This window comes from Wyeomyia smithii, chromosome 3, assembly GCF_029784165.1.
Source record: "Wyeomyia smithii strain HCP4-BCI-WySm-NY-G18 chromosome 3, ASM2978416v1, whole genome shotgun sequence".
Taxonomy (NCBI): domain Eukaryota; kingdom Metazoa; phylum Arthropoda; class Insecta; order Diptera; family Culicidae; genus Wyeomyia; species Wyeomyia smithii.
This window is the reverse complement of record NC_073696.1, coordinates 118,809,615-118,834,113: the sequence shown is the minus strand read 5'-3', so window position 1 is coordinate 118,834,113 and position 24,499 is coordinate 118,809,615. Positions and strand designations below refer to the sequence as shown.

General features: G+C 40.8%; 1 protein-coding gene across 2 annotated transcripts in view; it reads left to right on the top strand.

Annotated features, from left to right (window-relative positions):
- Window positions 1-24,499, top strand: part of LOC129730962 (putative uncharacterized protein DDB_G0277255) — a 219,120-nt gene that overhangs the window by 138,877 nt on the left and 55,744 nt on the right. For both annotated transcript variants that reach the window (XM_055690634.1, XM_055690635.1), the window contains exons 4-7: window positions 10,132-10,374; window positions 10,438-10,555; window positions 10,628-10,735; window positions 10,802-11,314. In XM_055690634.1, coding sequence (XP_055546609.1) covers window positions 10,132-10,374; window positions 10,438-10,555; window positions 10,628-10,735; window positions 10,802-11,314 — 982 coding nt within the window. The remainder of the gene's footprint in view (window positions 1-10,131; window positions 10,375-10,437; window positions 10,556-10,627; window positions 10,736-10,801; window positions 11,315-24,499) is intronic.

Sequence of the window (24,499 nt, the reverse complement as noted above, 5' to 3'; positions counted from 1 at the left end):
TTGGTGTGAGCAGTAAGTGTGTTTTATTTTTTTTGCGAGCGGCAAAAGCACAGCATGCAGCAGAAGGAAAAAGTTGGATCAGGGATAATCAGGGTAATTTACTCCGAAAAAAATGTAGTGATGACCTTTTTTTGTTCTCACCTTTTGCGAGATGACGCGGATAAAATCTGGCTCTTTCTAAAATATTTGAAAGATTCTGTTCTTCGTTTATTTGTCTGATGCGCAACCAAAAATCTATCAAAAAAGCACTCATGCTGGACAAAAAAAGCGCGGTGAATTTTAACTACGCTCTTTCCACATAATAACTAGCCTGCGAGTACTCTTCAACAAATTTAGTACCGTCAGCCGGAGTGAGATTGTGCCAGTGGGGGTGTGGTTGTGCCTTTCAATTCGTGACTTATCAGCCAACTCTTCAGGGTCAGAAGATTAGTCTTTCTTGATCAAGTATTCGAAGAAACTTATTCAAGACAGGCTTCGGAAAAAGACTGTGGTGTGTCACTCATACTGACGACTGTTCTCTCTTCCTACTCTAACAGTCTCATGCTATAAGTTATTCATGAGTGCTCGCGTACAGCTAAAGCTTACAGAGGCAACGAAGCTGTCTTGTGTTGCACACGACAGCTCAATCTTGCGCATGTATTTTGTTAGTTCAGACATGACAGCCTAGTTTTGTTCATTTTGAGGATGTCCTATACTGCCTATAATCGCATATCAGTCCTATCTGGAAAATCATCGAATTGAGAAAACAGCGCTTAAAGATATTTTTCTTGTTTTGCGTATTTCACCTGTTTGAGGTGGGTTATTCTAATTTTTTCGTTATAATGTAATGGAATAGACCTCAATCATAACTTCTTTATTAAAAAAACTGCCTTTATCGCGAAAATTATAATGAAAAATAAGGAAGAGACTGGTATGCGATTATTTAGGCCATCGAGTAGCAAAATAATCCCATACCAGTCTCACTTTCAACCGCTCGGTGTAGGAGTAGTCATATTTTTCTCAAGTTTTTTTGAATATGGGCAGACGTTTATGGCCGCAGACAGCTTCTGAATATGCTGCATGGAGAATGGCAGAGACGTCCACCCATTACTTACCCCGACTTTAAGGTCTACGTTGAAAAGCAAAATATAAGGTTGAAGTTTTGGATATGCTACTGAATAAATTCCTATCTTACGTCTTCAGTGTTTCACAATACGTGCTGAATAAAATTATTCCGCATTAGGCCGTGCATTTAGCATATTGGAAAAGTGGTATTGAGAAAGGGAAGTTTCCGATTTCATTACAACAGTGACGGAACAGTGACTTGACGGAAGACGACTGAGATGAAAAGAGGTACAAACTGTTTTTAGCTAAGCAACTAAAAACGATTTCTTCTGAGTTCTGAAAGTTTCAACTTGAATGATCATTAGAAGTGAGCAGAACCTCCACAGGAAATTACCCGTTACATAAAGCAGCTTTGCTCAAGGCTATTATCCCTCTGATTGACAAAATCAATAACCTTTCGGGGACGAACTTTCAAAAAAAGCTGTAGTTTCAGTGCCTGTTTAAAATTTACTTGAGTGTGGAATTTTTTGAAATAACCTTGGATTTATTAATTATTTGAAGATTTTTTAAAAGCAAAAACCCTGAAAAATAGCACAAAGTATTGATTACACAAAAAATATGGCCATACTCAGGAAAAACATTTGGTGGGACTGATTTGGTTTAAAGTTAGTTTATTTGACACGGCACGATACATTTTCTGTTTTACTGAGCCAAGTACAATTCGTATTAATTCTACGTTAGCAAGGAAAAGAGGGAGGCCTTTTTTTCATTCTCGCGACCGACTACGAGCTAGTGGGGATTTAGGGTGAGAGGAGGGGAGATACAATTTTGACTTAAAACTATTTTGGAACTTTGTTTTTCAACTGGTAGAGCAATTGTATTCTTGTTTGTTGTGGGTTCAAAATATTTGTGTAAGCATAGATGCGGGCTCTTCGTTTCCGTGTCTTCAGCATAGCATATTTGTATCCTTAGTCTGACAAATAGACAAAGAAAATTTTAAATTTTAATGTCAGCGTTTTTCAGAAAGCAGTATAGCTGTGTCATGTACTGGAGATCACCGCTTCCCAGAATGTCTCTAACGGGTACGTTCGGTTGTTTTCCTCGGGCCCGAAGGGAATCTTTAAGCTCGGACCTAACACCACAGTATTCGGTACACGACCAAACAACATGCTCGATGTCATGGTAGCCATCGCCACAAACGCAGTGATTACTGTCTACAAGCTTTATACGAAAGAGATGCGTGTTTAACGTGTAGTGATTGGACATAAGTCTGGACATCACGCGAATGAAGTCCCGACCGACATCCAACCCCTTGAACCATGCTTTCGTCGATACCTTAGGAAAAATGGAATGTAGCCACAGTCCCAGTTCATCTGAGTTCCATGATGATTGCCAACTGTTGAGTGTTCTCTGACGCAAAATGCTATAAAATTCATCATAAGCAATTGGTCTTTCATAAATATCGCCATCAATAGCACCCACCTTAGCTAAAGAGTCAGCCTTTTCATTACCCGGAATCGAGCGATGAGAAGGGACCCACGCTAAGGTAACCCGGTAATTTTTATCTGTTAAAGCACTTAAAAACCGTCGTATTTTCCCTAGGAAATACGGGGTGTGCTTCACAGGCTTCATCGATCGCAGAGCCTCAATGGCAATGAGACTATCTGTGAAGATGAAGTAGTGGTCTATGGGTAGGGTTTCGATGATTCCAAGAGAGTACTGAATAGCAGCAAGTTCTGCGACGTACACGGAAGCAGAAGCATCGAGTTTGTAGGAGGCGGTAAAATTTTCGTGGAAAACACCGAAGCCAGTGGACTCATCTAGATTAGATCCGTCAGTGTAAAACCTTTTATCATAACTAACATGTTTAAACTTATTGGAAAAAATCTTAGGGATCTCTTGGGGTCGCAATTGATCCGGGATACCAGAAATGTCTTGTTTCATGGTGGTGTCGAAGAATATAGCATTATTAGAAGTATCTAAAAGTGCGACATTGGAGGAATCGTATGAAGAAGGATTAATATCTTGAGCCATAAAGTCAAAATATAAAGGCATAAATCTGGATTGAGATTGAAGGTCGACCAACCTCTCGAAATTTTCAATTACTAATGGGTTCATAACTGTGCATCGAATTAGCAACCGGTAAGAGAGATTCCAAAAACGATGTTTCAACGGAAGAATACCCGCTAACACTTCAAGACTCATCGTATGGGTCGACTGCATGCAACACAAGGCAATACGCAAACAACGATATTGTATTCTCTTTAATTTTATAATGTGCGTGTTCGCGGCGGAGCGAAAGCAGAAACAGCCGTACTCAAGAACTGACAATATCGTTGTTTGGTAAAGCCTTAGAAGGTCTCCTGGGTGGGCTCCCCACCAGGTTCCGGTAATCGTACGAAGAAAATTAATCCTCTGTTGGCATTTTTGTGTCAGATACCTAATATGACAAGCCCAGGTGCATTTAGAGTCGAACCAGACCCCGAGATATTTAGCGACTAAAACCTGAGAGATCGTTTTACCCGTTAGTAGGAGCTGCAGCTGAGCTGGGTTATGCTTCCTAGAAAAAACTACCTACTCAGTTTTCTCCGGAGAGAATTCGATACCCAGCTTAAGAGCCCATTCAGACAAGTTGTCTAAGGTACCTTGCAATGGTCCTTGCAGATCGCTAGTCTCGCTACCAGTAATGGATACAACGCTATCGTCTGCAAGCTGCCATAGCGTGCATGAATTTGCAAGACATTCATCGATGTCATTGACGTAAAAATTATATAAAGAGGACTTAAACATGAGCCCTGGGGAAGGCCCATGTAACTAATTCGGGAAGTTGTCGAATCGCCATGTGAGAAATACATATGCTTTTCTGACAACAAATTGAGCAAAAAGCTATTCAAATTTTGTGAAAGTCCCTGCAAATGAAGTTTCGCGCTTAAAACTTCTACAGAGACAGAGTCAAAAGCCCCCTTAATATCCAAGAACGCAGAAGCCATTTGCTCTTTTCGAGCAAATGCGTGTTGAATTTCAGTAGAAAGCAACGCTAGGCAATCGTTCGTCCCTTTGCCCCGGCGAAAGCCAAATTGAGTATCTGAAAGTAAACCGTTTGTTTCGACCCGCTTGTCTAACCGTAAGAGGATCATTTTTTCCATTAATTTCCGGAGGCAAGAGAGCATCGCAATCGGCCTATACGAATTGTGATCAGAGGCAGGTTTCCCGGGTTTCCTAATAGCAATGACTTTTACCTCCCTCCAGTCATGCGGAACAATATTTAGCTCAAGAAACTTGTTGAACAAATTCAACCAGCGTCTTTTTGCAGAGTCGGGTAGATTCTTCAACAGGTTGAATTTTATTCTATCTAACCCTGGAGCCTTATTGTTGCACGACAGGAGAGCCATTGAAAATTCCAACATCGAAAAAGGAGGCTCTTCCGTAGTTACTAAAAACGCGTCGCGAAAGGTTTTCTGTTCCGGTACAGAGTCCGGACAGACCTTTTTGGCAAAATCGAGTATCCAGCGATCTGAATACTCCTCACTTTCATTTGAAACGTCACGGTTCCGCATGCGCCTGGCGGTATCCCAAAGAGTGCTCATCGCTGTTTTCCTCGACAATGCGTTTACGAACCGCCGCCAGTACCCGCGTTTTTTCGCCTTTACTAAGCTTTTCGTCTGCCTGCCCAGTGCCTCGTACTTTCGAAGCAGGTTGACAGTGCCGTGCTCCCGGTAGTCCTTATACGCCGCGGACCTTCGCGCGTACAGCTCAGAGCACTCTTTGTCCCACCATTTGTTGGGAGGGCGCTGTCTAATCGTTACCCCGGGTATCGGTTTCGTCTGAGCTTGAGTCGCGGCGTCGATTATCAAGCCAGCTAAGAACGCGTATTCTTCCTCCGGAGGAAGTTCCTCGTGAGTCTTGATAGATTCCGCTATAAAAGACTCATAACGCTTCCAATCAATATTACGTGTAAGGTCGTAGGAAATATTGATTGGGTTCGGGGGAGTTGAACCATTAGCAATTGATATAACGATTGGAAGATGATCGCTACCGTGGGGATCGTTGATTACTTTCCACTGGCAATCTAACGCTAGTGATGTCGAGCAGAGGGATAGGTCAAGCACGCTTTCACGTGCTGGGGGATTAGGTACACGTGTCGCTTCCCGTTGAAGTCGTCGATCAAGTTACAAATTGAAGAAGATCGGTCACCGTCGTACAGCGACCCCCATAGCGAACAGTGAGAGTTAAAATCTCCCAAAATCAAAAAAGGTGCGGGAAGCAATTCTGCTATATCAAGGAGTTGCTTCTGTTCAATCCGCGCGGATGGGGGAATATATAACGAAACAAGGCAAAGGTCTTTTCCATTCATATTCGTTTGAATGGCAACAACTTCAATATTCGAGATCGAGGGGAGGTCGATTCTGAAAAAAGAATAGCACTCTTTGATCCCTAAAAGTACCCCTCCACCGTGTGAGTCGCGATCTCGTCGAATGATGTTAAAATCGTGGAAATCGAGTTGGTCATTTGAATTGAGAAAAGTTTCACAGAGCGCGAACGCATCACAATTGTATGTGTTTATCAAATGTGAAAATAAATCAAATTTGGGGATGTTACTTCTGCAGTTCCACTGTAACACAGTGACAAAATTCCCAACCTCTTTCGACGTATTAGTCATCGTAAGATACGATAGCTGAAATGAGGGGCCAAGTTGCTGTGAGTTGCTTCAAAAAGGTTTTCACTGTAGGGAGAAGGGCAAGAAGAATGTTTTGAAGGGGATCTGGTATGTTGAATGTTTTAAATATCCAGTCCACAATATCAGAGAATTTTATGAACCCTGTTTCTTTTATGTCTTCTGATCGAGGAATGGGTGCACGAGGGGTTTTTGGTGCCCCAGGAAGCGGTGGGTACTCCTGGTTTGATTTGAAATTAAAACCGGGGGGTACTTGCTTCGGTTTTTCTTCACCACTTCCTTTTTGTGTTGTCTTATTGGTCATTCTGCTAGGGGTTATCTTACGACCTTTGCGAGAAAGATTAGGAGAGTTGAGCATTCTCCTCTTCCTAGATCCCTCTGGCAAGGCATAGGAACACCCTTCGACGGGATCGTCAGATGTACCCTCATCAGTTGGCAGGAAGGAAAAGATGTTTCCTGTCGAGGGTGGCTCAGCCCTCTTAAGCATTTCTGCAAAAGAGCGCTTTGATCGTTCCTTAAGGGAACGCTCAATTTTTTCCTCGCGCTGTTTGTACGCGGGACATGCCGGAAGCTCATGCCGAGTTCCCTCGCAATAACGACACTTTTCAGTATCCCCACTGCAAGCGTTCTCAGCATGATTGCCTCCGCACTTGCTACAGCGTGCCTTGTTGCAGCAGTAGGTGGCTGTGTGACCTAACTGCTTATAGTTTTGGCAATGCATGACCCGCGGTACGAACAGGCGTATAGGTAGACGAACCCTGTCCAAGCGGACGTAGTTCGGCAGCGCGGATCCGGCGAATGTTACTTGGAAGGAATCCGAAAGGAGGAATTTCTTCTTCCCTTCTTCGATGGATACTGAATGCAATTGCTTGCAATTCAGTATCTTTACACTTTGCATCATGGGGTTTTTAAAACAGCCAACTCCATGACGCAAAATGTCATCGACATTGAGATTCCCCTCGGTAACCACACCGTCGATTTCTACATCCTTGGCAGGGATGTACACGCGTTACTCTCTCGTGAAGAGCTCGTAGCCAGCAATTTCGTTTGCTTGCTTCAAGCTACTCACGACAACTCGCAGTTTGTTCGGCCTCACCTTCGTAATCTCGGTTACGGCCGAAAAATGTTTTGCCAGGTCTTTGCTAATTTGAATAATATTCAATGGCTTCTTTATGGGCCGAAAAAAAACAACGTAGGGACCGCCAGCGGCATCTGGGTAAGCATTTACCCGTACTTCCGGTACTCTTGGTACATGACTTGGCAAAGGGGAGGGCACAGGGGAAGGTAGGGGTGAGCTGATGGGAGAAATTTCAATTTCTTCCCCGTTTGTTTCCACATCCAGGAAAAGTTGCACCTGCATGTCGTCCATTTTGCGGGAGCGTTACGCTCTACCGCACACAAACGATAAATATTCGAATATGGGAGGGGAGGGGGGATCAAGTAGTTGATATTAAATTATAAAAACAATTTTTCAATCTACAATGGATCAAATAAAAAAAAGACAGTAATACTAATACTTATAACAATAGTAATAATAATAATAATAATAATATTTATAGTAATAATAATAATAACAACAATAATAATAATATCAATAATAATATTAATAATAATATTATAACATAGTAATAATATTGATAATAATAGTAAAAATTCTAAAAATTCTTCACCGAACGCCTAAGTCACGACCTCACGGCTGCTAGTAGGATCAATCTGGAAGAGTGTCTCCGCAGAACAAACAATGACGATCCAGCTTCGTGTTGTGACACAGTGGCCGTATCTTACACGCGACCTTGTAGATGCCACTTGTAGTTGACTTCCACTCGCTCGATCGTATGGTGGTCCGTGCTGCTAGCGGGGTAACAGCGGTGCGGGAGAATTATTCTTGCTGATATATCAGCTGCGTATCGAATCACTGGCTGGGTAGCCTGCCCCTACCAGTGTGCAGATGTTTCTGCCGATATACAGCAGGCTATTGTTATCGCGCAGCACAAGAACTAATCGACAAAAAACACCCGTACGATAACTCGTGTATTGTTATTTTGCGAACTCATACGGAGATAAACAATTTGCGTCTAATCGAGACGAAAGCAAAACAACGAATGGGTGGTGTGACTGATATGCGATTTTTTTTAAGATGGTACAATTTGACTTCTCATTTTTTCTGACTTTTTCAAACAAAACATACTTTTTTATTTCCTTAATCGATAGTAGAGCAAGAAATAGATAGAATCTGATATTTAACTCAAAAACAATGAAAATCCGTATGGGACTGGTATGCGATTATAGGCAGTATAGATGTGACCGGCGCTGTTGATAGCCTGCTGATCGGTTGCGGCTGTCATCGATGATATTGGACTCGCACTCCTTCGTTTCTCCCTTTTCTTAGGCCAACACGAAGCAAACTGTTTTATATATATTCCTATTTTTGATATTATTCCTCACCCAAGGAAAAATGTGTTACGCACTATCTCGCTTGCATTATAGTATCGGCATTACTCTCGTGAATCACCTGACCTGACAGCCCGCTCGGATTTGTGCCGAAGGATTTCGCGCTGTATGACAGCGACAGCTTAGAAGAACCAACAGACATAAGGAGATGAAAAATAACAGAATGAGATAAAAAATAACAAAAGGAGCTGTGCAATACAATGAGAGCCGAAACAGTTCAAAACTTGGTGTCACTGTCTTATAGCAATTTTCAGAAGCCTAACTGTAACACGTGTCAAATACGTACCAACCGTGGTCCCAAGCCGTGATGTGGTCTTTGCTGTACGTAAGAGTCGTCTTCATTCCACTCAGTCCATGCCTGCAATTCGCCAGCTCTGTAGTCTCCGTAGGGTCCGTAGGTCGTCTACCGCCTGATCGATCCACCTTGCCCGTTGCGCAGCTCTCAGTCTCGTCACTGGCGGGTTGGTTTCAAGAACCATCTTTACCATTCTCACGACATACCCAGCCCAGATGGCTTCCCAAGCAGCTCCTGCAGTTCGTTGTTCATTCGTCTTCTCCACGTTTCGTTCTCCATCTGCAGTTCACCGAAGATGGTACGCAGCACCTTCCGCCCGAAGACCGGTTACCCACAAGTATAGTCCATGGCTCATGGTCGTAGAGGACTACCAGTCTGATCAGAGCACTTCAGATGGTCTACTTTGTGCGGTGTCGAATTTTACCTCGGACCATCCTCCAGAGACCAAAGTATGCGTGATTACTTGTCATAATGCGACGAATTTCAAGAAAGTTTGATCTTGTGATCGCCATAAGATGACTGACAATGGGTTTGTATGGCACAATCTCACCCCCACTGCACTGGCACAACCTCATGGTATCAATAAGCCTTATACATTATTTTGAGACAATATATTGGAAAACATTGATTAATTTCGCTTCATAAATTTTATTTCAACAGCATTAAAATATTTCAAGTAGCGGGGGCCTAGTGTGGTTGGTAGCGTCTCCGCCAACCACGCTCGACGCCTGGGTTCAAATCCCACCGCCGACATAGGTGTCGATGGTTGTGAGGTGGCGTGATCCACTCACAACCAACCCAACTGGTCTAGATTCAATCCTAGGCGACACCGGGAGATTTTCTGAGGCGAAAAATCTCTGGGATCACGCCTTCCATCGCATGAGGAAGTAAAGCCGTTGGCGCCGGTCCGTTAATAAAACGGGTCGTGAGTTAGGGACCTGGGTGTGGAGTCGCCTCCCTGGGCGTCAGTAATTGGCCACAACAGTGGCGGAAATAGACCGACGGAAAAAAAGCGAGAATAAAAAAAAAAATTCAAGTATTGCTTCAAAGTCTAATAAATAAATAATATTACAGAAATTTATATATGTACGTCTTTTGAGTATGGAAATTAGCAGCAGATCATTATCGTTGTAATCTTATTGATATATTATTTTCATAAGTATTTAGCCTAAATAGTTTTTAGTTATAAATCAACATTATTCTTTTCTGAAGCTCTAAAAACCTGACTGTCATAGAATTCTACAGAAATGTAAAAGTTTCGATTCAAACCGGTTATACATTTTTTTTTCTTTTCATGATACAAAATTTTGTTTATGTTTAACAATGTAAAACTAACTTTTGTTTGATATTATTTTTATTTTATTTTTAAACTTTTGTACGATATTATACTCTCACATGCAAAGGCAAATATCGTAGTTTGATGTTTTTTTTGTATGTTTTTTGACTCTAACTTCAAAAAGTTCGAAAGAATCTTTGTATTTTTAATATATTATGCTTTTCTTTAAGCATTCGAAATTTCATAATTGAAGAAATGAAAGACTGTAATAACAATCTCTTTTGTTGATATCCATACATTCAAAAGTTGATTTTTATCATGTTATTTAACAATTAGTTAGTTCCAGTACCAACACAGTTTAACCGATTGTCGCCTATACTCAATTCACAGATCGCGAAGTGTGACACCTTCGTCGTTTTCCGGTACCCCGCCGCAGACAATGCACGGCACCGATGTTGCCTTTCCTAGCAGTATTCCGACCAGTGGATTGCTACCGTCCCCCAACTCGGCGATGTCCGTTGCGGGCGGTGGCCGACCTGAATTTCAGGCCCGCAACTATTCCGATTTCATGCGCAGTCTGGCCGCCAAGTACAATAACAATAATAACAACATTAGCGGCAGTGGCAGCGGCGAGTAAGTTAACGGTGAAACGTTGGTCCGACGGAGTCAATCTAATTAATTCTCTCATAATTGCAGCCAATCGAGTGTAAAAAATCCCTTTCTAGAGCCAAAAATGCGAATAAATCAACCAAAATCGTTCATAGAAAATTCCCTAGTATGCAATAAGAAAAGCAGTCCAATTACCTCCGCTCAAGTGAGTTTTTACAAGTTAGAGAATTCACAACCGTAAACATTAATTGGATTAATCTTTATCCCCTTATGACAGGTACCTAATGCAAGTATTATGTCTTCGCTGTTTCCGGGCCTTCCATTTCAGTCGGCGGTGTTTCCTCCGCTGATTGACATGAGCAGCACTCAGGCACTGGTCGCACTGGTAAGTGAAATGCGACCAATTTAGGCAATTGCTTTACTTTACAACGTTTTTCCTGTTCATCGCCAGGCTCGCGCCGCCAAAGAATCGGGCATCCAAAATCTCCTCAAGCCGGAAGACGGTGGGCTGAAAAAGCTGTCGGCTGCTTCGCGAGGTTCGTCGCCACCGCCACGTTCCTCAATGACAAGCCAATTCCCATCGCCTTTCCCACCAAGATACCTACCGGGTCTATTGCCAAATCATTTGGCTGCCAGCTATCCAGCTCAACCACCTGCGGCGCCAGTTCCTGCGATCTCACCTCTGAAGTCTCCCACTAGGCCAACCGAGGGTCTTTCTACATTCCCGCTGGACCTTAGTTCGGCACCGTCGACAGCAAAAAGAATAAAACTGTCACCAACACCCAGTCGGAATCGGGAAACATCACCTGCCCCCAGCTCGACAAATAGCCAGCCCTCGGATTCTCCGTTGGGTTTGGTTGCTCCGCGAAAATGTCACGCTCGTATCGAAGAAATCAGCTCCTGGACGGTGGATCATGTGTGCGACTTTGTCGGCAGTATCGACATCTGCGCGGAGTACGTACAGGTAAGTCAAGTAATCATTTTGTTCTGCTCATTATCTGGATGATGAAGCCATAAACGTGCGATGTAGTTCGATACCTTGCAACACACATTGTGAGATTAGACGGATACACGAAACGGTTAATGACATCGCTCAACTGAAGAGCATTTTATGGTGGAGATTTTACGCTTTTCTCTCTTTATCTCTCTCGATGGAAGGGTTATAAACCGACGAGCATCTCTCATGGCATGTACCATGATGACGAGCATCGATTGGTACAAATGTGACCTCTTCTGTCTGATGGCTGCTAGCTTTGGTGTCCCGCGTGGTCAGTCAGTAACTTCCAAATTGAACGTGTAAATAAAAACGTTTTGACCGGTTCGCTGCTCGGATAGGTGCTAAAAGGTTGATGATGATAATATTATTTGGTGCGTTGCGATGATGGCGGCGGATTTATGATCTAGCTTGAAACCGATTTCGGAATGTTAATATTCTACGTTATTTCGTTTTTCTTATGTTTACTATCTTTTGTGTGCTACAACATTCACTGTTTCGTGGAAAATTGAGTTAGATTACATTCTTGCTTGTCACAACTTTGTGCGATAATTCATCTTATAAATTGTTAGTTACAGTACCGCAGCATACAGTACACTAGTCGTAGAACCCTTATTGTAAAGTGTTGCATCTAGAAAAACACCTACACACACGCTTCGCTAGTTCGCTAATGGCATCGCACGAATCTGGGCCACCTTGGGCCACAAATCTCTGTTTACACTTCGATCGCCCAGCTAACTCCCAGAGGCCGGCTGTCGTCGGAGTGGTGCGGGAGTAATTGCCGCATCTTCAATGGGACAGGGAAATCGTGATTCAAACAGCATAAAAAATAGCGCTTTTCAGTCGTTGTTTTTTCAATATACATCCTCCGGTGCTAGTGCCAGCGTGTCTGTTGTTGACTCAAATTTACCAAGAACGCAACTTTGCTTAGTCAGCATGATCAATTTCGTCGTTTGAATAGATGTTATTTGCCGGTGACGTGAAAAAGGCAATCAAATACCAACTATAGGCAGTAAAGAAATTACAAATGAGCAGGCAATATTTCCCCAAATCTAAACAATTTTTTTAACATAAACTGGCGAACATGGATTAGTGCATCTATAAAATCTATTGATTCTATAAAATCTATAAAATCTATAAAATCTATGATATCTATAAAATCTATAAAATCTATGAAATCTATAAAATATATAAAATCTATAAAATCTATAAAATCTATAAAATCTATTAAATCTATAAAATCTATAAAATCTATAAAATCTATAATATCTATAAAATCTATAAAATCTATAAAATCTATAAAATCTATAAAATCTATAAAATCTATAAAATCTATAGAATCTATAAAATCTATAAAACCTATAAAACCTATAAAATCTATAAAATCTATAAAATCTATAAAATCTATAAAATCTATAAAATCTATAAAATCTATAAAATCTATGATATCTATAAAATCTATAAAATCTATGAAATCTATAAAATCTATAGAATCTATTAAATCTATGAATTCTATAAAATCTATAAAATCTATAAAATCTATAAAATCTATAAAATCTATTAAATCTATGAAATCTATAAAATCTATAAAATCTATAAAATCTGTAAAATCTATGAAATCTATAAAATCTATAAAATCAATAAAATCTATAAAATCTATAAAATCTATAAAATCTATACAATCTATAAAATCTATAAAGTCTATAAAATCTATAAAGTCTATAAAATCTATAAAATCTATAAAATCTATAAAATCTATAAAATCTATAAAATCTATAAAATCTATAAAATCTATAAAATCTATAAAATCTATAAAATCTATAAAATCTATAAAATCTATAAAATCTATAATATCTATAAAATCTATAAAATCTATAAAATCTATAAAATCTATAAAATCTATAAAATCTATAAAATCTATAAAATCTATAAAATCTATAAAATCTATAAAATCTATAAAATCTATAAAATCTATAAAATCTATAGAATCTATAAAATCCATAAAATCTATAAAATCCATAAAATCTATAAAATCTATAAAATCTATAAAATCTATAAAATCTATAAAATCTATAAAATCCATAAAATCTATGAAATCTATAAAATCTATAAAATCAATGAAATCTATGAAATCGAGCGTGTTAAATTGGCTCCGTAAAACATTAATTTGTATTGTGCCGTGTCAAATAAATGTTGTGAAAAAAAATCTATGAAATCTATAAAATCTATAAAATCTATAAAATAAATTACTGTAGGGGTATCGCTGCGGTTTTGGCAGGTCCCATGACTCCACTAGAATGTCGAGTGGGACTAGCGTTTGCGGCGTCTCTTTAGCTGTTGTTTTTTGAGGCCTTGGCCCAGAGCCAGAGATCTCTAGAGTTGTAGCCGATTTCTTTACCTCCCTGCTTGCGGTTGTACTGGCCGTCTTGCTTGGAGTGATCTGCTTTGTGAAATGCAGTTGACAATCTGAGCAGACCGAGCAAAGTTCGTATAGTTTTTCCAAGCATTATTTCGGCAGGCGATTTCTCTTCGGAAGCGTTTCAGCAGGACGTAGAGCGGTAGCATATCAGGAGCATGTAGAGTTCGCTTAAAAGTGTCAACAAACCTTTCTGCTAGTCCATCGGATTGTAGGTGAAAATGTGGCGTCTTCAAATGTAACATTCCGTGTAGAGCCCTTCGAACTGCCCACTGATGATCTGGCGTCCGTAGTCAGGGAAGATGCCTTCTAGAATTTCTATGGCTGTAGGCGATGTCGTTTGACGAATGCGGACTACCTCCGGCCATTTCAAGTATCCATCAACCAGGATGAGGTAGTACCAATGGTCCTTGCACAACAACTTCTTCTTCTGACCTTCTTCTGGTACTTCGACGGAATGACCAGCCGCTCACCGTAGGCAAAGCAGTTGGAAATGACCGACAGTCCGTCTTCGCGAAGGTAGAATAGCTGACATGAGTCGATGACGTCGGTCTTTTGGGTCGGCCAGCCTTGCTTGTCGTGTTAGAAGACCTTCTTGAAGACCAGGATACGCTCTGGTTTCTACCTGAATCGACTTACATGTGAGTGGTTAAACTTCCAGCGATTGAAGGACGACATCCTAGAATGTAGTGTTCAGCTCGATCGATGCTCATTAGGCCGAATTTGGATGTTAATTAGCCTCGACAGAAGATCTACGTAGCCAAAACTATCAGTCGAATGGAGAAGTCTTATAGGAGAAAAGCCTAATGCTGCAACCTGTTGGTGGAATAAGCGTTGATTCCTCTTTTAGATCCGGATATGGCCAACAACGGTTTGTTATCTGTCTCCAACCTGAAGTGTCTTCCGAATAGCATTCGATGAGAGCGAGTTACACCGAAAATAAGGTCAACCCCTTCTTTTCGATCTGGCTGTAACTAGTTTCGGCCGGGGTAAGGCTTTTCGAGGAGTGACAGATAGCTTTTACGGTACCGTCGGGGAACCGTTGCCAGACACCTCGATGTCGAGCAGGGGTTAGTAGTGGGTCAAGCGAAAACATAAGCAGTTCCCTAAAGTGATTGAAGAAGTTTTGACACACCATGTTCCATTCCCACTTGGTTCCGGCTTCTAAGAGTTGATTCATGGGATACTGCGGCTTCCGCCTTTCAGGAACGTACTTGCCATAGTACACAATGACAAAAAAGTTCGGTCACACTTTTTTGGGGTCGCCTGTAGCCTACACGTTGCATCTCTCTGGTGCCATCTATATGTCAAATGAAAGGGTTAACTTTGCTGCCCAAAGTGGCAGAGTTTCGTTTCTGTGCAGTTTGTTTACATTGAGTTGTGAGCCATGGCAGAGTTAAGAGCAGCTGTTATCGCTGAATATGTGAAAGGGTACAAACCATGACACATATTCAAACACCTAAAACCACTCGGAATCAACCGGAAATTCGTGTACCGGACCATATATCGGTACCCAAAGACCGGAGGCACCGAGGACAAGGAACGATCTTGACGACCAGGGTCTGTGAGAACTCCAAGGCTGAAAAAGATAATACGAGACCGGATTCGCCGGAATCCCGCCCAATCTGCACGGAAGCTGGCCAGGAACCTTAAAATGAACCGAGAATCAATCCGCCTGCTTCTGCGCAAGGATTTAAAACTTATACCGTACAAAAAACAGGTGGTTCATGGGGTTACCAAAGCTACAAAGGACAAGAGGTACCAACGGTTGCGGGAGTTGCTCGGTTGGCACGCAGATGACGAGATTATTTTTTCGGACGAGAAGCTGTTCGTTTTGGAGCAAACAGCCAATCGCCAAAATGATCGAGTTTGGAGTGTGAGCCTCCAGCAAGCTCCTGCGGACAAGCTGAACGTTTCTCGGTTCCAAAATAAGACGTCAGTGATGGTTTGGGGAGCCATTTGCAAGAGAGGTAAACTGCCTTTTATTTTTATCGATAAAGGGGTCAAAATCAACGCAGCGTGCTACCTGGACACGGTTTTGAATAAAAATGTTCTGCCTCAAGCTGAACTATTGTTTGAAGACGATTACTACTGCTTCCAGCAAGATGGCGCCCCATCCCACACCGCAAAGGTTGTTTAGGCGTGGCGCGAGGAAAACTTGACCGATTTCATTTCGAAGAATGAATGGCCTCCGTCGTCTCCGGATCTGAATCCACTGGATTATTTCGTGTGGGGATACATGATGTCGAAGCTGAACGACTATAAAATAACAAATTTGGAGCAATTCAAGCGAGTTATCACGAAAATCTGGGACGAGAAGCCGATGAAGCACGTGCGCGCCGCTTGCGACGACTTTCCGAGACGTCTGAAGCTGGTTCGATCAGAGAAAGGTGGTGTAATTCCGAGATATCGTCTGTGAAGTATCTTTAGGAGTTACTGAATAAAGCTATGAAAGCCAGATTCAGATTTTCTTCTTATTCTTTGAAATATTGAGATTTTCCTGTGTGACCGGACTTTTTTGTCACCCTGTAGTTTACGGCTCCTAAATACGATCAGAATAATGGCAGATCAGCTGGTGGTGGCAATGGATCCGGTCGGATGCCTTGACTATCCAGGATTTCTAGATTCGTACGGTGAATCCATACTACGATTGCTCTTGTCCACCCACCAAGAATTCGTCTAGGTAATCACTGATCCTTTTGAGTCCAGCATTGCGTCTACCTGTTGCTGATGTCATTGCAGATGGCTGAAGCACAGACACCCTAACATCTTTGCGAAAATATCTTCAGGCGGCGGATAATGGTTCGGCCAGAGTACGTCGTTCAAATATGTAGAGAAATCCGCCAAGATGCGGATCCGCCCGTTTGGCCTCCGGACGACCACTATTGACGCCACCCAGTCGGAGTGATCGACCTGTTTGAGCACTCCACGTTGACGCAGACGTTGGAGTTCCTCTGCGACGGCTCCCTTCATGTTGTAGGACTCGGAACGTTTCGGAATATCGGCCAAGGATGGTGAAGACATCAGTAAACATCGATTGTATCGCCCCTGCGGTTACTTGTGAGTGATTTGGATGCATAACGAGTTTATTGGATCGTCCCGCAGGCCGAATATGTCCATCCAATCGGCACCTAGAACTGACAGAGAATTCTCGGAACCATGATATGACACAAACCTCATTTAGAGACACCGTTTATTGATACGTCACACTAAAACTCGGATGCGATGTTGAGTGGTTCTCTGGATGCTGTCACCGTGTGGCATGAAGGCAGAACTGTTTCTAGTTCTCCTGACTTCTTCCACATTTCGGTGGTGATTATGCTGATGTCCGATGCTGAATCAACTTGCAGGCGGACCGGAACATGGTTTATCCGCAAATTTCCTTCCACGGTTGACTGTGTTTACGGAGACCACTTTGGATGATTTCTGGCTCCATGTATTACTCTTCGTGCTACTGGATGATGATTTTCCGGTGAAGCAGATGCAGTAACCCTCTTTGTGCATATTCTTTCCGCACTCTCGACATTGATGATCCTGCAACAATATTTCGAAAAGTGCATTTCTCTATACGATAATCACGGAGAACACAGTTGATCTGCTCTGCTTCCACTCTCCGCAGCAACCGATGAAAGATGTAATAGGTTTTTTGGTGATGTGCCTCACAGCTCAGACGGTTTCTACCAGCACGGTGTCGTTCTTGAGGTTTTTCAGAGCTCTGAAGTCCTCCACGATCTTCACCAACGTTATCTCCGATCGCTTCGCGATTAGTCACATTCGAATGTCGAAGTCCTTCGTGGACTTGAGGCTACAGACAAAAATTGAGCACTTTAATTGCAGGAGTATGACACGATGTCCTCAGTATCATCTTCGATGGCCTGCAAGTATCAATACTACTGATGAAAGATCGAGACGCTAGATTCGAAAAGCCATTTCATTTTCTCGGTAGTTTTGGCGAAGCTAAACTTCTGAACAGCTTTGGGAGAATGAAGCTTGTGTACCGCTCGTGTGCCGCTGGGTCGAGTTCCTCATAAGGAGTTGTACATTGACGGAGTTGTCTAGATTACTGGCGTCCGCATCGAATAGCCCTTCATAACGTGAATATTATGAATCAAACTTGCATCCTTTGTCCGGGGCGTATCGAAGTTCGATGATGTTGCCTTATGCATTGTTGGGTTGCTGACATTTCTTGGGACAGATGACCGACCAGCTACTGTTATCGAGGGTTTTTGGCTTGGCGGTCGTTTAATTTGGAACAAATTATTTGTTTCTGTCCAACGTTTCAACACCAGTTGGTGTCTTCGTCAGAAAAACTATATTGTTTTAAAAGAGTTAGATTTTTTACAATTTTCCTTTTTTTTACAGACATTATCTGCTTACGAATGCCACTATTGTTCCTCATCTTATGGCTTTTTAAAGCTTATAACTGTGTGTTTGGTGTAGTTATGTGGTGTTGAAATTGATGGTTTTTGGCTGTAATCATCATTAAAATTTAAATATAATATCTAATTATTTTTTATAAAATAGGAGATAGCAGTGGAGTTTATTCAAGTGAAAAAATTACCTCTCCCAGCTGGTCTCGAGAAACGCTGGTGGTCTAACAAGCCAGTTGTCGTAGGTTCGAGTCTCGACTCGGGAGAGACTGTTAGTGACAGTAGGATCGTAGTGCTAGCCCCGCAATTGTCCTGTACACTTAGGAGTTGGCTGCGAAGTCTGTGTATAATAAACAGAAGGTCAAGTTCCCAATCGGAATGTAGCACCAAGGCTTTGCTTTTGAGTGAAAACATTATTCTAGATTTTCCAAAGTTTTATACGGACAAAAAGGTTTGAAGCTACTCCGGACTTAGATTAGAGTTCAAAAATTATAAGTTGTTACTAAAAAAATGTGCGCACAAGTTCGATGAATTTTCGATTTTCGATTTCGAGAAATCACACGCCCTCACTAGTGACAGTAGGTATTCTGCTGAAAACTGTGAGAAAAATCAAAATTATATGTTGTTGTTGCAAAATGTTGGAGTGTACATCATGACGAAAGTTGAGTAATCAAGATGAGCTCTTCAAAACTTTATAGCCTAATACACATCGTAATGAGAATGAAGTGATGATGTTCGATTTCATTGTCGCCCTCGGTTGTCCCGCGAGAAAGCGATCCGTAAGGGAGCTCTTGCATAAATAACTAATCATCAGATTTGCCCGACCGATGATGAGCAGTAGAAAAGCATGGAGCTGGTTTCGAACCGACCACGACTGACTGAGCCGAGGGCAGAGCTTGCATTTAATGTAGTTTATTGGCCCCCGAGCCGTTGGATGCTTCTCTTTCCCACCCGTCTTCCTTCCTAACAGAATCATTCGAAATGACTTTGAGTAAACATTTTACGACCTTATTATTGTGCTATTATTTCCCACTTGCCATTTGATGAGCCGTGTAAAGCAATATTTCCAATAACCAGCACAGTAACGGCCGGTAGAACCCGTTCTGCCTCGCCCGCTGAACCCGGGACACAATTAGAGGCGCTGCGCTTCAATCTCTCAATTTAATTCGTATTTTATTGTAATTTTCTGCTTCATATTAAAATGGAATCGATTATTGGACGCATTCAGTTTACAGTGGAAGCGGTCGCCGCGGAAGGGAGCAAGGGGGGTTTGATGTTTTGTTTTTTAAGCTTCATTCTCGTCAGCATCATCTGATCGGAATAGGGCTATGGGAAAATTTTCCCACTGCTTACGCTACCAATCAGAGTAACTTCTTCATTTCGATCTTACCAGGTTGAAGTGGTTTGCTAATTGCTGGCATCAGGTGTTTTCTATTTTATTGTTGTATGTGAGCAAACTCGAACCAAACCACAATTGTTCATTATGTCTTGCTATGTAATAATTTTTAGTATTTCTGAACTTGTTGTTAAGTCCTAGAGTTCTTCAGTTCCATTGTTAAGAAGAAGAGGCAAATCAATACGTCTGTACCTGTACAGTTGAAATCAGTGTTAAATCATAAAACGACACCTCCTAGCGTATACCAATTTGTTACTACAAGTGTTTAACCGGCCATCAACAAGGTAATAAACTCATCCAATAGAAGAAGCTTCTCCTCGGTATCCGGCAAGCGGCAAACCGGCGACGGCTTTTGGCAACACAATGGGTCTCGCTGTCAGAGTGGTATTAATGCAAATTTGCCGTGAACGGCGTGTCTTAGCAGTAGTAAAGGGAATTAAATTATTTTCTTTTAATTTTCCGGACATTAATTCTATTTTGCGCACTTTTTGCGTCAAGAACTTCCCTTCTGCACGGTTCTACTGGTGATGATTTGTACTCTGTTTAAGAACCTTCTTCATGGACTTGCGTGATGTAAACCGTTTTATTTCGTTCTCTTGACGTAGAACTACGTTTTACTTTAGCATATCACACAGGGATGCAAACTGAAAAACTGGGCCGAAATTTGTCCCTTTTCAAATGCTTATAGGTCGGTTGGTTTTCAACCGCTTTACTTCATTCTTGCAGCAATCGATTGGAAAATTATACACGCACCTGCCCAAATGCAGAAAAATGTTGTTTGAATCTACGAACTATTGCACTATTGAAAATTGTCAAGCCTTTTTGAAATAAAAATAACGTCTTCTGATTGGTCGCTTGCTTGCTGTGTGTGTATGATGTGTGTATGATATGGTGTGATGTGTGTATGTGTGTATGATATGGTATGATGTGTGTATGATATGATGATATGGTATGATGTGTGTATGATATGATGATATGGTATGATGTGTGTGTGTGTGTATGATATGATATGATGTGTGTGTGTGTGTCTGTATGATATGGTATGATGTGTGTGTGTCTATGATATGGTATGATTTGTGTGTGTGCTGTGTATGGTTTTTAACTCGGCACGTTCTGCTTACTGCTGAATCCGGTTCACGAAATTCACAACCCTTCATTAGTAGACATTATAACTCATTACCCAAGTAAAAATATTATCAAAGTTTTATAGCGCTCAATACAGCCAAAAAAGCGCTATGAAACTTTGATAAAACCAGTTGTGTTACTAGGGTAATGAAACACTCAATGCATTTGTTAATAGTGTACGTAGTTCTACGTCATTTATGCGGTCGTGTCTTGGATACAACCTCCTACTTTTTTTTTGCTGTACACGTGTTTGAGAGAGGTGTGCACGCGACTCTGCCGGAGCAAACAGGAAATTGGAATGCTAAAGAAACAAACTCTACATTTCTGCCAGGATTACGTTCTGCGCATTGCATTGCATGCCGTCCATGACACGAGCGTAGTCTCACTTCTGATGGTATAATTGTTCTTTAACGAATGCTTATTTGGATAGTGAAATAAGAAAAAATGATATATCATTATTTTCATGAGGCAACAAAAGAGTGTTCTACTAAGTGAAATTAAAGTACTTTAAATCACATCCTGGATGTATTTAAAAATATTTAAATATTCTAAATGATTCTAAAAAACAGGAGAGCATTATAAAAACATAAATCATCCGAGTGCTAATGAGCGGCCCTCAGATAGAGGCATCCTGTGAAAAACATTAGTACTGACACGCATGGATAATCTTATGAATTTCAATGCCACTTCTCGCTTATGAAATGATCGGTCAGAATAGTCGACGAGACACCAGAACTGGTTTCCGCTTCGGTTTGCAATTGCAGTAGCAACAACTTTGCACGATTCTGTGCATACCTTCGCGCACAGGATAAACTGGCGGTTGGTTGTTGGTCCCGCTGTCCGTTTCGAATGTCATTTGCAAGAAGCTGGCGGTCGGAGCGTTAATTTCCTGTTGCCACTGTGGTTGTTAGGTACACTCGCTAGACGATAGGCAAGCTTATGTGTCGATCTACAAACGGTGAACATGCTCCCATACAAGCCGATCAGCGCTGCAATTAGTGTAAGTAACTAGTGAAAGACGCTTGGCGCAAGTGAATTTGTTTCTCTGTGTGGGACAATATGCGCAAAATAGTGAATTAAAAAGATACTTAATGATCGAACGTTGAAACCATTGCGAAATCTCTATTAATTAATAATAATGACAGTTTCCATAATGTTGACAATGACATTCATTAATAGGGTCATTTTTTCAGATTCCTTCACATTCCGCGAAAAATCGTCTTTACGAGCCTTTTTCGACCCTAAATGGTTGGTTCAGAGAGGCCGAAGGCTGGAAAAATAACCGGTAAACTGTCAAGCAAAAAAAAAAATCATAATCACAATTCACTAGAGATACTCAAAAAGAGAGAGATAAGCGATGAAAAAACCGCCGATTTGGCAACTAGGTTTCACATGTCAGAGTAGCCAGATCTCTTTTCAAAGCGCAATGTTGACTAACTTTTTCATTCGACTCGTACAACTGATGATGACGGTGGAAGTCCTGGGAAATTATAAAATGCATCACAACAACCGTGAAGGTGTTAAGTTTGATGTTTATGTTTAATTTTATATACTTTCGCCATAATTGATCATAATTTTGTTGACTACACAAAAGGTTTGTGAGCCACCAGATAAAAATCACTGTTGTAAAGCTTTTTTGAAGCATCGTCAATTTATTGTTTAGCAATAGAACATGAAATACGAGCGAAAATAAATATATTCTTTATTGTACCTGATTGCAATACCACTCAACGTAATGTTACCTTTCTTGTTCGTTTGGCTCACAACATTCTCTCCGCATATCTCTCCCTCTGAGTATTGCTATAGTCTTCACCACAGGTTAAATGTCCTAGTGTCTTTGAATTGAAGTCATGTCTTCCAATTTGGTATGGCTTCACTGATTCTGACATTTGTCCTGATTTTCATGACATTTAGTTTTGTTGAATAATTTATTATCGTGTTATTTCGTTATTGAGGTCGATTTTTCTCATAGTTGTTTGAAATTTTGCGAGCGTGTAAAAATGACAGTTTTATCAGTTTTCGTTTCGCTTGCGCTGGTGTTTGTTTTGTCTTGAAATTTTAAGCCGATTTATTTTTTAATAAGGCCGTTACAAATTTTATTTTCATTTTATGTCAACCCCCCCCCCCCCCCTTAAAAAATCTTAAACCGTTTTGTTTATTTCATTGGTTTTCCGACAGCATAAATGCTTAATTTAGCAACAAACAAGTCAGGTGACAGCGAGAGTGTCGTCGAAAGGCAAGCGAAATAAATAATAATAATAATAATAATAAAGTGTTATTTTTCAACGTGTTGAGTGCAAGTTACAAACGTCGTAACTTGCACACAAACTTTGATCAAAGATATTTCTTTTTTTTCGTTTCGGTGTTATTTAATTTTTGCACCCCCTCTGCTAACTTCTATAACCTTGGACATAAAAAGAATTCGAAATTTATATCAGCCTAAATAAAACGGAGGTGTCATTTTAGAATTGAATTTCTCTGACAGTACTGTTGTTTTTCAGAAGAACGTAATGATTGTTAGGCAAAATTCTGTATATGTGATTCATACGTGTCGGAGGCTAATAGCCCTATTTATGTTGCCTGATTTGAAATTGCAGTTTGAAGTACACCACGAAATATTACAGGAAAAACTGATTTGGAAAAACATTCCAAAACGGAATGTATGTTCGCTTTTACTCCCAAACCCAAGTGTGAAATTTTGATCCTTATTATCGTTCAATGGGTACTGCAAATGTTTGACTCAAATCTATAACAGTCTCAAATTTCGAACACTTCGGAATAAAAATCACATTGTTATTAGAGTAATCAAAGGTATGATTATTTTTTTTTAACCTTTATTTCATATATAAATTAGCCATCGTTCCATTAGATACAATTAGGCCGATCGTCAACTGTTACAATAATTCAAATATGTCGGCATCCTTAACCTAACCTTATTCTACGGTTAGCGTGGGGTACCAATTACCCGCGGTATTCTCGGGGTTAATCAATTCCAACCACACTCCCATTTATACTCCCGCACGCTCATCCACTCATTCTCACTTTTACGCTTTTATAATAGACACAATAGAATAAGGAAAAGGGGGCTTGCACTAACTTAAATCAGAAGTTAGTAGACGAAACCGAATATCCGCGGTTTTCTCGGGGTTATATACATGTATAATAATTATTTAAATTTGTTATCGTCTTGTTTTAAAGCTGCATTCCAATGAGTAGCGTTGCAATAGTGCTCGATCTCATCAGCAATTGGATATTTATGGTATCTGGGATCAGTATGATTATTATATATCATTTCGTTCCATGGAATGTCCTTTACCCAGTGATGTATAGCTCTTCACTGTAGGACCACTTCCAGAGAACCAGCAGGCGTTGACAAAAGTGACAGTCAGTGTTGAGACGGTTTGCCTATCTATTTCTTGGTGATTACATTGAAGTGTTCGGAATTTGAATCAAAGCCGAGTTCTAAATTCTCGTTTATTTCATAAACAAAACATGTTTGAATCTATATAAATAGCACTTAATGGCAACAAAAATAAAATAACCAACATGTTAAACCTTTAAGATCGACGGTAAAATTCATTTTTCGTTGATTTTCTAGTGCATGACGTTACATCAAAGCTTAAGTGTTTGAAATTTGATGCAGTACGGTACCTTGCGTTAAAATCATACACTCTGAAAAAAATGCACGTAAAATTTACCGGGAAAAGTGACTGATTCTCATCCACCTTCTTTTCACGTAACTTTTGGCGTTTTCTCGAAAGCCGTTCATGTGTTAGTGTGTTAGTGTCAACTTCAGTGTCAATCGTCTACGTGTTGGTCAGGTAATTATAACCTGAAACCTGAATGAT